Raw genomic sequence first — 12149 nt, 5'->3', positions numbered from 1 at the left:
GCCTGCGCGTCCGGAGCCTGTGCTCCGCAACGGCAGAGGCCACGGCAGAGGAAGGCCCGCATACCACAAAAAAAAAAAAAAAAAATAGTTGTTTGTTTGTGACTTTCCAGCATTGGCACTCCTTCTGCATTTGGGAATCCGCCCTTGTGTGAGCCTTGGATGGAGCCAGGACTTGGCCTCTTTCCTTGAAACCTCTCCAGAGAACATAAGACCTGAGCTCAGCTCAGATGTTCCCATGCAGGTCTCTGAGTCTGGGGCAAGTGACACAAGAAACAAGAACATCTTATATTTCTTTCTGGCACAAGGAAAGAAAAAAAAAATCGATCAGTCAATAACAAACATCAGGTGTTGGTGGTGCCAGCAGGAGCAGCCAGCTCAGCCTAACCAGATGGTTCTGAGGTGTAACTTGGCTGAGATTCTTGACTCCAAAAACTGGTTCCTCAGTCTGCTGTAAGATTCTGTGAACCACCCCATTTCTTGACAACTCCCTTTTTTGAAGAAGTTAACCAGAATCAATGTCTGCTGTCTGCAGTCAAGAACCCTGGCTGGTAGAATAGGGACTGGAGATTAAGGGGAATGTGGGCAGAGAGTGGATGCAGGGAAAGCATTCCAGGCTGTGGGGCAGCTTTCTCACATCCCTGTGATGAAGGCAGACACACCCGCCAAAATCACCTTCTTAAAAGGGTGTAACAAACTCTCAGAGATTTTCTTTATTTTGAATGATTTTTTCCCCTTCCAGGGAACTGTTGTGTGGACGTGGTTTAGAGGATAAAATGAACAAACATTCCAGATTCTGGAGACCATTCTTCATACTCCTGCCCAAAGTTTTTTAAACATTCAATTCTCCAATGACTCTTCTTTTCTTTAATAAGCTACTTTTCTAGCTAAACAGAAATGCATTTGATTAATTGTCTGACCAGCTTTTTTAATGCTCTGTGGGCCATAACAACAACAACAAATGGTAATAAGGATTGTGTTTAACATCTAAGAAAGCTAATGACACAAAAATTATTTTTATTAATGATTAAATTGCTAGTGTGTGTTTATATTTGTCATTGTTATTATAAGGTTCTGTTTTTCATGGGCTCTATATACACTTTGTTGTCTTTGCAATTCCTTATAAAATCAATACATGGAATAGCTTTCTGCGCACCTTGTAAAACTTGGAAAATAATTTACTCTTAAAAATCATTTATATAGTATTATGGAAAGTGTATCTTTGATTTTGCAACAGATCTTTATTCGGAAACAGTCTCCAATTATTACATTGTTATTATGGAAACACACAGTCTACTTTATGATGTGGTTTTAGAAATGCATTGCTATTAGTCTTGAATGATAAGTAGAAGTTTACCAGCAGAGAATATCAGGAGGATGTTCTGAGCAAAGGGAATCACAAAAGGAAATATTAAAGGTCATATGGCGGGGGGAAAGCACTGCAAATTTGGGGAATGGAAAATGACACAGACTTGAATCATATACATAGCAGAGAGGCGTGGGAGGTAGCTGGGGTAGATTAATGATGCTAGTAAATTATATCCTTCTTCCCTCTCTGAGTCCAGAATCAATTGAGAAATTAGATACAGAAGTCAGGAAAAATAAATGTCAGCTTTATTGCTGATAAGGTTGATTGCAAGACCCAGCTTGGTTGTACATCTACATCCAAGGACCTTATAGCTCCCTCATTGCACACCATAGACTAAATGTATGAATCCAGGTCTAAACTGAGCTGGACAACTGTTGCTGTTCTCGACAAAGAAACAGAGTTGCAGATGGAACAGATGAGTGGAGATCCTGAGAATGTGCCTGTCCTAACGAGAAATGAGAGAGGCTGTAGGAATGGAGCTGAGCCACACTAAGCCACATTATAAGTTAACTCTCCCAATTTCTGATCAGTCCTGTAAACCAGCGGTCCCCAACCTTTTTGGACCAGGGACCAGTTTCATGGAAGACAATTTTTCCATGGACAGGGCTGGGGTGGAGGGTTCGGGGGGATGGGGATACGGTTCAGGCGGTAATGTGAGCGATGGCGGGGGTGGTTCAGGCGGTAATGCCAGTGATGGAGGGGATGGTTCAGGCGGTAATGCCAGTGCTGGTGGGGATGGTTCAAGCGGTAATGCCAGTGATGGAGGGGATGGTTCAGGCGGTAATGCGAGCGATGGAGAGGATGGTTCAGGCGGTAATGCGAGCGATGGAGAGGATGGTTCAGGCGGTAATGCCAGTGCTGGTGGGGATGGTTCAAGCGGTAATGCCAGTGATGGAGGGGATGGTTCAGGCGGTAATGCGAGCGATGGGGAGCGTCAGGTGAAGCTTTGCTCGTGTACCACTCATTTCCAGCTGTGCAGCCCGGTTCCTAACAGGCCACGGACCACTGGTGGTCCGTGGCCCGGGGGTTGGGGACCCCTGCTATAAACCATCCTCTCCTTTGGGGTGAAGTGGGGAGAATAAGGGAGAAGAGAAAGGGTTGCTTCTTCATTTACCTGCCTGGGACATAGAAGCTTCTCCCCCACTAGGGAAAGTAAAGCATAAATGAAGCTAGAATCGCATTTGGAGCCCAAAGTGGTTAGCACCAGAGTCTGGACTTCACTGTAGTTGATGGAGCAAAATGGGGGCGCCTTGACATCTCCATACTTGTCTTTGAATTTTGGTAAAGGGCGAAGGAGAAGGATGGGGCTGGAGACCAGGAAACCTGAACTAAGGTGGTGGGAGGGATGTGCAGAATGTCACACAAGAGAATAAATCAAAGAGAAAGCTACTCTTAGAAAAGGAATTTAGGATCCTCAGATGAACACATCACTGTTAAAAAGTTCTTTGAAAAGAAGGAAACAATGTCGTCCTTCTGTGCAGCCAACAGAAACATTTCACATCATTCCACTGACCTTACAGCTTCAAACATAATGAGTACAGCTGTTAAAAATCATGATTTTCATATATATTTAATCACACAGAAGGCTGTTTACAATGTGTTACAGAATGAAAAATAGTTATAAAATCACAATATGATCACATCTGTTTTTGTGTGTTTGTATATGTTTATGTGTGTATTGTCTTTGCAAACCAATTTAAGCCATCACGACTACACACACACAAATATTCTGAAAAAATATACACCCAAATCCTAAGAGTAGTTAGTTATCTCTAGGTGGCAAGATCATAGATTTTTTAATCTTTTGCTTACCTATACATTTACATATTCTTACAACACTCAAGCATTGCTTTTGCAAATTTAAGAAGAATTATTTTTAAAAATTAAAAACAAAACACTGTATAATTTAGTATTTTAAGATCTCACTAAGGATTCATTCAACATTTATTTAGCACCTTCTGTATCTGTCAGGCATTAAGCTCTCTGCATGTGTTAGATCACCTAGCTGAGGTTGGGAATATAACCTCAAATAAACATTTTCTGAATATATTACTTCATAATCCATATTACCATAGTCCAGGAGGTCTCACATGTTTATATTACTAACCCTAGTAGATCAGTGCAGTGAGTAAGGAGAAGAGTCTTTAGTGTGTCTCCCTTGACATTTCTTTTTGGCAAATTGTTTTCAAATGAGAGTGAATTATGGACTTGTTCAGCTCAAAGGCAGCAAGACCTTGGTCTTGGCACGAGATGCATATACGTGCATCACTATTTCTTACACATGCAGATTGAGCCTCTGGAAGGCAGTGAGTGGAAGGAGTGTGGACACCAGAGTCAGACAGTCTAAAGTCAGTTCTTTACTCCACCGCTTACTGTCTATTCAATCTTAGGCAAGTTCCTTAACGTCTTTAAGCCTCAGTTTACCCATGTATAAAGCAGAGAGAATTATCTCATACAGTCGTAGGGAAGACTAAATGAGAACTTACATAAAATGTTATTATTACTGTTTGAAGAACATGAGTTCCTTGAATGTGAAAATATTGTCCACCTTCATTCTCAGATCACAGTCATTGCAAGATACATGAATGAAGGAGGCAAATGGGACAAGGAGTCATATCTTTAAGGAGGCCAGACTGAATGGCATCTACAACCAAATGTGTGGACAAGCGTCTCGGGGCTTCTTTCCTCCCGCTCCAGGCCTAATTCTTCCTTTCATGTAGTCTCACAAGTCACTGATGGGAACCTAGGAAACTGTCATGTGAGCAGGTAAAAAGTGGTGAGACGTGACACTTCGGAGTCATCGGGTTTGGGACACAGAGCACTGGCCTGTTGACAGAAAGCAAGTCTCACTTATACATAGACAGGTATCCTCAAAGAGCAAACATGTAAATGAGTACTTTACAAACGCGAATATTCTCCCATTAAATACCTGCTTGCAGAATTACCTGAAATACAGCTCATTTCACCTAATAGTCATACCTCAGATTTAAACACCATTTTTCTTTATGTAGAACCAGTGCGGGGGCAAAGAAAGTACAGGATGAGCCTGATTGTTTTGCCAGAAAGTAATAAAGTGCTCAAAATCTAATGGAGATATATTAAAAGGACATAAGATCCAGTGTGAGGAGGGTCACACTGGACAAATCGTGGACAAATTGAGCATCAAAGTAAATAATGACAATAATGAATCATAACTCAGGTAAAATTAGAATGTTTGAGTCCACAATGATATAAATGAATGAATGAATAAATATAAAGGAAATAAAGGTTCTTCCTGAGAAAATGCAAGCTAACAAGTAACAAAGGTTTGTTGGAGTTAGACAGTCTCCATTTTACAGCCATCAGAGTAATAGATTCAGGCAAGCATCATCAATGGATGCTAAAACTAGGGTGTGAAAGATTGAAAAGGAACATGACATTGCATAGTTTCAAAATGTCTCCCCACAATTTACTTTTAATTACAAAGGAAAAAGTGGTAACCTTCCCCAATAAATTACTAAGGAACTTGCAAAGTTTCAAAAACTCTTGTTTTATCAAATGTCCCCAGAAGCAATTCTGAGAGAACATAGAATATATTCATTTGTGAGAGTGAAGAAAAAGGAAGCTTTGCTCTGAGGAAATGGTGCTTTGCAAGGTCAGCAAAGAAGAACCAGGTTATGGTCTTGGTGACTTTTTTCCAAGTGTATTTATCTTTTTTTTTTTTTTTTTTTTTTTTTTGCGGTACGCGGGCCTCTCGCTGCTGTGGCCTCTCCCGTTGCGGAGCACAGGCTCCGGACGCGCAGGCCCAGCGGCCATGGCTCACGGGCCCAGCCGCTCCGCGGCACGTGGGATCCTCCCGGACCGGGGCACGAACCCGCACGCCCTGCATCGGCAGACGGGCCCTCAACCACTGCGCCACCAGGGAAGCCCTAGTATTTATCTTTTGAACACAATCATTCGACCTTACAGTCTCTGTTACTCTGGGGGAAATGGGAGTGTCATAACCCATTTGGGAGTGTCATGAATGATTCACTTCCCTGGTGGCGCAGTGTTTGAGAGTCCACCTGCCGATGCGGGGGACGCGGGTTCGTGCCCCGGTCCGGGAGGATCCCACATGCCGCGGAGCGGCTGGGCCCGTGAGCCATGGCCGCCGGGCCTGCGCGTCCAGAGGCTCAAAAAAAAAAAAAAGTCACTTCTTTATTGTACAAATTTTTCTTCAGTATGCTGTCTCTGGGATATTAGTTAAAATGGGGAGTACAAAATGAATGCCCAACGGTTGGTATTTTATAAAATTTCCCTCAAAGCCCTATGTTCAATTGGATAGTGATTTAGAGTTTACTATGATACAGTACATTTTATATAACACAATACATTTATATAACACAGTACATTTTACTCTTAAGAGAAGTGTAAAGTTGTGGTTTACAGATCATGAGAGGGTCTGGCTCCTGCTGCAGACGCCAGGTGGCATGTGCCTAAAATTGGGGATCAGGACTAAACATAAGAATAATACAATCAAGGCATCAGTGATGGGATATTAGGGACCAAGCATGTGTTTATCTGTGTGCTGGAAGAGAAGAATGTGTTGCCAGAAGACAGAACAGGGAAGCCCCTTTAGTAAGTCAGCTGCTAAAACTGCCAGATGCTCCAGTCTTGCATCCAAATACATTTGTTAAATCCCCACTCTGCATGTGCCGGGCACTGTGCTTGGTGTGGGACTGTCTCAAAAGGGACACCAGGGACTCTGCTCACACAAAACCTACAGTCTTATTTGTGGTCGGGGTGGATACAGAAAAGAAAGTGAGCAAGGACCCTACACTGTGACCAGCACTTGATAAATTGACTGCAGTGTTCTGCTGTGAGAGCACAGAGCAGAGGTGCAGAAACGAATGGGGTGGGGGGGGGATAGGAGAAAGATATTCCAGAAAGACACCTCACAATAGATTATCACAGACATAAAGGCTCCAGAGTACGTTCCCTTCCTAGAATTAAAAAGATTACCAGCAATATGATTAAGCCAAGAAAGAGCCATTTAAGAAATAAAAGGAGTATATAAGGAAGGAAAAGAAGAATGGAGAAAACATTTTCAGTTTTGCTTCCTCTTTTCTTACCCATCCCGATACCACAAGTTGTTTATGAAGTAGAGAAAAAAAAAGATGTAAAAGGAAGAGACAATAATACAAACACCACCACCACCAAAATTAAAGACGATAAATTTTCATGAGTGCTGCCCTTAACCAGTACAGAGTCTGGCCAAAGTAGACAGTCCAGATATGTTTACGCTGCTAGTGAGAGTGCAAGTTGAGGTAAACTTTCAAGAAGGGATTTTGCAATAAAATTCAAGAATCTTATATAATTCAGTAAGTCCTTGTCTAGGAATATATTCTGATTGGGTGGGGGGAGACTCAAAGATTTACTGAATGTTGTTAATCAAGCATTATTTATAATTCAGAAATATTAAAATAGTATACAGCAGTAGAAAATTGCTCATTGGATATACTACATCCATATGGTAGAATTTTACACAATTATGAAAATCAAATTGGAGGCAAGAGATCAGAAAAAACAAAATTCTTGCTGTGAGCTCTGTCTTGGGGCACACACTTTTGTAACCAGGGTTGGTGCTTCCTTGTTTTCACAGTGTTCCTTTCTCTCTCCCTTTTTTGGGCTACCCATGACCCTTCATATACATCTTTTCTGCTTTTCTATTAATTTATTTATCCAATAATAATTCCTTATTCCCTCCTCTTCTAATTAATTTTCATCAGTTTAAAGCAACTGCTCATAGACTTTGAAAACAAAGGCAACATTGTGTGTATGTATGTGCAGGTACCGACTATACGTGCAAAGACTCTAAAAATATAGAATAAGCAACAGTGATGGACCCAAGGGAGGGTACAAAAGGACCAGAAAATTGGAGTGAAGTGGACGTCCTTTCACTGATTATTTTTTGGTAATAATTTTAATTATCATGAACATGTACTGCCCATTTAATATACAAATAAACATATATAGTAAATAGATTATAGAAATAATCTGATAGAGCATAATTGTTTTTCATATAAGCAGACATGAGCCCAGAAAGATGAAGCAGTTGTCCCAAGGTCACACAATAAATTAGTGGAAGTGCTGACACTAGGAGAAGATCTGGCAGGAATGGAGATTAAATTTGCTGAGCACTTGCCATTTAATTTTCTTAATAATCCTGTGAAAACATTTGCTCAGAGACATCAGGTAACTTGGTGAAGGTCACATAGCTACTGAGTAAAAGCAAGGGTTCAAATCTGATTCTACCCTCCAATTCCCTAGTCTATACTTTTTCTAGGTCTTTATGCTACTCTCCTCCTCTCCCCTGTCCCAGTCATCCAGATTCCATACTGTCCATCCATCTTTTCTATGCTGTCTAAAGCACAGTTCTCGCATTCCACTCTCATTCTTTTGAACTCAGCCTTATTGATCTGTACAGTCCAAAGGGCAAAACTGTATATCCATCCACACTTCATTTTTCCAAATAGAAGAGACTTTTCCTAAAGAGACTCTCATAAATCAAAGGTATTTTCACAGCATTTCACATATTATTGCTTCACCAAAAAAATATTTACCACTTACAATTTTCTTTTAAAACAAAAGGCAACCCTGCCTCCCTTTACATAGTACCATTAGGCTGTGGGTCTACAAACTTAAGCTGTACAACTCTTCCATCCTTTACTGGAAGTTGTGTCAGCTAGGGTCCCCACAGAAAACAGATGATCCACTGAAACAAAATGATTGAAAAAGATAACAAGGGAACTATTTGGAGGGGTGTAAACAGAAAGGTGATTGAGAGAAACCACAAAGGGATGATCGAGCTCCCAAGACTAGCAACAGGCAGGAGACATTGCCACCCCTTGGCATGAAGAGACAAAGGAGGGAGCATTTACTGTAACCAGGTAGGAAACAGGGCATTCAGTTCCTGACACTGTAGCCCAGCTGGAAGGAATTCCAGGAAATAAATATCACAAATATCATGCTCCTCTCACCTTCTGATTTCGTCTGCTGATGCCAACCCAACCAGAAACCAGGGGCCAGGGAGCCCCTTGACAGGATCCTCTCGGGGCTTGGAGTAAAGTAGAAAGGGCAGAAGGTTAATCTGGAGAGGCACACAGAAAACAGAAGCGGTACCGTAACAGTCAGTGGCCGTTTCCTCTGTGACTGGCTGCTGTGTGGTGCTAACCAGATTACTGACTTACAACGCTAGGTTTTCTATGGTTCTGAAATAGTCTCCAGATCCTTAGCTGACCACCCTGAGTGGCAGACTTCTCTACTCTTGCTTTAAAAGCACAACTTGAAAACAGGGAAATGATTGTGTTTGAAATAATTCCCAAATCCTGTCCTTCGTAACAGGAAGGACATGTTCTCTGAGGTCTTCCATCCAGCCTGGCCAAATCCCTTAAAGTCCAAGTCCCAGAAGCTCCACATCACTGTCTCAGGAGGTACCATGCTTGCTGCTCTCCAGGTCCTAGCACACTTCCCCCACACAGTCTGCAAAATTCTTCAAGAATTTGTCTGGTCATTTAGCCAAGACCATCTCAACAAAATGTTATACCTCCTACCTTCATGCAAAAATGTGATATTTAAAATTAGCCCTTGAAAAGTTGCCTGAAATTTCTGTAGACAGAACCAGACTTTCATGTCCTAGACCAGCTCACATTTGAAATGAAACCTTCCAGGGCTGAGGGAGGAAGAAAGTGAACAGCGATGGAAGGAAATCAGTATTAGAAATCAAGAGCCTGGATTCTAGTCACAGTTCTGCTGCTGAGTAACTGCATAACTAATGGACCTTGGTGAAGGTACATAAGCCTGTATCTATTCTCAGAAATATGATAGAACTTAACTAAATGATCCTAAACATCCACGAAATGTGAGTATCCTCTAGTTTTAAGAATCTTAATTTAAAGGGCTCTTAAAATGGGAAGGACAAACTTGTTTGAGAAAGAGTAAAAATTTCCTCCATGTAACCAGTGGAACGTGAACCGTCTATGGAAGGAAAAATGTCCCTTTCCTAAGCATTGCCTCTTTCTCAGGAGAATGACTTTTTGCTCAAAGTTTTCTTCAGAGCAATTTTGACGCCCTTATTCCTCAGGCTATAGATTAATGGGTTGAACATGGGCACCACAATGGTATAGAACAAGGAGGACACTTTCCCCAGGTTCGTGGGTAAAAGAGAAGATGGTTTGAGGTACATGAACGCCCCTGACCCAAAGAAAAGAGAAACCGCAATTTTGTGTGAGCTGCAAGTGCTGAAGGCTTTGGACCTGCCCTTGGTGGAGCTGATGTGGAGGATACTGGAGAGGATGAGGGCATAAGAAATGAAGATGGTAGCTGTGGGCACACAAATATCAATACCCACAACAACAAAAACTACTGGCTTATTTACATACATGCTGGTGCAAGAGCGCCCAAGAAGGGGGAGGATGTCACACATGAAGTGGTCAACAAGATTGTTGGCATAGAAGGTCAGTCTCCCCATGCATGCTGTGTGGGCCATGGCCCTAGCAAACCCCATCACGTAGACACCCAGCAAAATAGGTAAGCAGACCTGGGGCGACATGGTGGCCGTGTACACCAGCAGGTTACACATGGTGACATAGCGGTCATATGCCATCACTGACAGGATGAAAGACTGAGACAACAAAGAAAAGAAAGAAGAAGAGCTGAGTCATACACCCTGCATAGGAGATGGTGTTCTTCGTTGAGACAAAACTCATCAGCATTTTGGGGGTGATAACAGTGGAATAGCAGAAATCTGTGAAGGACAAGTTACAGAGGAAAAAGTACATGGGGGTGTGCAGGTGAGAGTTGAGTCCAATCAGGGTTATCAAACTCAGGTTCCCTACCACAGTGACCATGTTGAAACCTAGAAACAGGAAGAAGAGGGGGATCTGGAGTTCCTGCTGGTTGGTTAAGCCTTTGAGGATAAACTCTGTCACAGAAGAGTTCTCAGCTACTGTTCTCATTTAAGGCACTCTGGGGGAAAAGAGTCACTTAGAGAGAGAGGGGGAGAGAGCACCGCTGCCCTCCCTGTCACCTCCCAGTTCTATAGAATTAGATCCACACTTGGATATTTTGGACTTCAGCAGAAAGGCCTTTCCAGAAGCTATGGGTCTGTTCCCATGACCCCCTAGTGACTCTGCCTCTGGAGCACCATTGGGGTACACATCTGCCTCCAAGAGGAGGGCCACTGCTGCTGGGAAGAAGGGACCCAAGGATGCACTGAGGAGTCTCCCGGATCTTTACTTCAGTCCATTTATTGTGTCATTCCAACTCCAGTGTCTGCTCAAGTTTACAGTAACTGGGGTCAGTCTCTGGGAAGAGTCCTCTGAGAGGATGGAGCCAGCCCAGCTGTGCTAGTGTCCACCTCATGGTCAACTTGGACAGACCAGAAAAGGAAGGTGGTCCTTCCCAAAACCTTTACTACCTGAGGGTGGGGACTTAGGAAAAGTTCAGCCCAGATGCTATCACTCACCTCTTTCAGTCTGCAGCTTTAGCCCTATCCCTGTCAGTCCAACTCTTGCCCTCGATTGTTCAGACAGACAAATGGCTCTGGTGCTAACACAGGTGAAGGAACTAAGCGTGGCCCCTTTAGTCCCTGTTGTATTGGGGGGGATCAGAACTTGGACTGCCTTTGAATTCTTTCTGAACTAAAGAACTTGATATCTGATTGAGGCTTTGCCCCGAGGCTTTTTTCCAGCTTGCAGAAGGGAGACAGCATCCTCGCCTGTAATCAGTGCCAGGCGGTGACAGGAGACTGAGCAGTTTTATTCTGGTTTTAGAGATCTAGGGACCTGATTAGAGGTAGAAAGCCAGAGGTCCCCCCCGGGCCACAGCCCTAAAAATTAACTCTAAAAAGAAGGAACTTTTGCTTATACCCTGGATAATATTTGAATGGGATTTTAGAAACATTATTTGTTCAGTTAACAGCTACTCAGTGAAATGCAAAAATAATAATTTACCATTTATTGAGCACTTATTATATACATATACCCAGCAGTCTTCCTCTCCTAGCACTTGTATGCTGAACCCAGCATGCAAGGATCCAAAGCATTTTACATATAATACTTTATTTTAATTCTCCCCCAAATCCTACGAACTAAGTTTTATCACTCCAGTTTTAGAGATGAAGTATTTTACTAAATGTTACAAAGATCATATGAAATCTAGGTCCATCTAACTCCAAATCTGGTATTTTTAACAATTGCATTTAATATCTCCCTGTGGGAGATAACTAAATGTATAAAGTCTTATCTTCAAGGCTCTGACATTCTCTTGGAAAAGATAAGATAGAATATATCTTACTAAATATGCAGAAAAAGTAATAAGATCCAGAAAAAATTATTTATTAAAAATAAAATGCATCTCTTCAATAAGCGGTTCTGGGAAAACTGGACAGCTATGTGTAAACGAATGAAATTAGAACATTCCTTAACACCATACACAAAAATAAACTCAAAATGGATTAAAGACCTAAATGTAAGGCTGGATACTATAAAACTCTTAGAGGAAAACATAGGCAGAACACTCTTTGACATAATTTCGATCCACCTCCTAGAGTAATGAAAACAAAAACAAAAATAAACAAATGGGACCTAATTAAACTTAAAAGCTTTTGCACAGCAAAGAAACCATAAACAAAACCAAAAGATAGCCCTCATAATGGAAGAAAATATTTGCAAACAAAGCAACTGACAAGGGATTAATCTCCAAAATATACAAACAGCTCATGCAGCTCAATATCAAAAAAACAACCCAATCAAAAAAATGGGTG

General features: G+C 41.9%; 1 protein-coding gene across 1 annotated transcript; it reads right to left on the bottom strand.

Annotated features, from left to right (window-relative positions):
- Positions 1 to 9404: 9404 nt before the first annotated feature.
- LOC102973691 (olfactory receptor 145-like) lies at positions 9405 to 10341 on the bottom strand. Its single transcript, XM_024131318.2, is given in 2 exon segments — positions 9405 to 10011; positions 10013 to 10341. Coding segments are annotated over 2 exon segments (936 nt in total).
- Between the last annotated feature and the right edge of the window lie 1808 nt (positions 10342 to 12149).

This window comes from Physeter macrocephalus, chromosome 16, assembly GCF_002837175.3.
Source record: "Physeter macrocephalus isolate SW-GA chromosome 16, ASM283717v5, whole genome shotgun sequence".
Lineage (NCBI taxonomy): Eukaryota > Metazoa > Chordata > Mammalia > Artiodactyla > Physeteridae > Physeter > Physeter macrocephalus.
The sequence above is the reverse complement of the archived record's forward strand: the minus strand, read 5'-3'. Positions and strand labels throughout refer to the sequence as shown.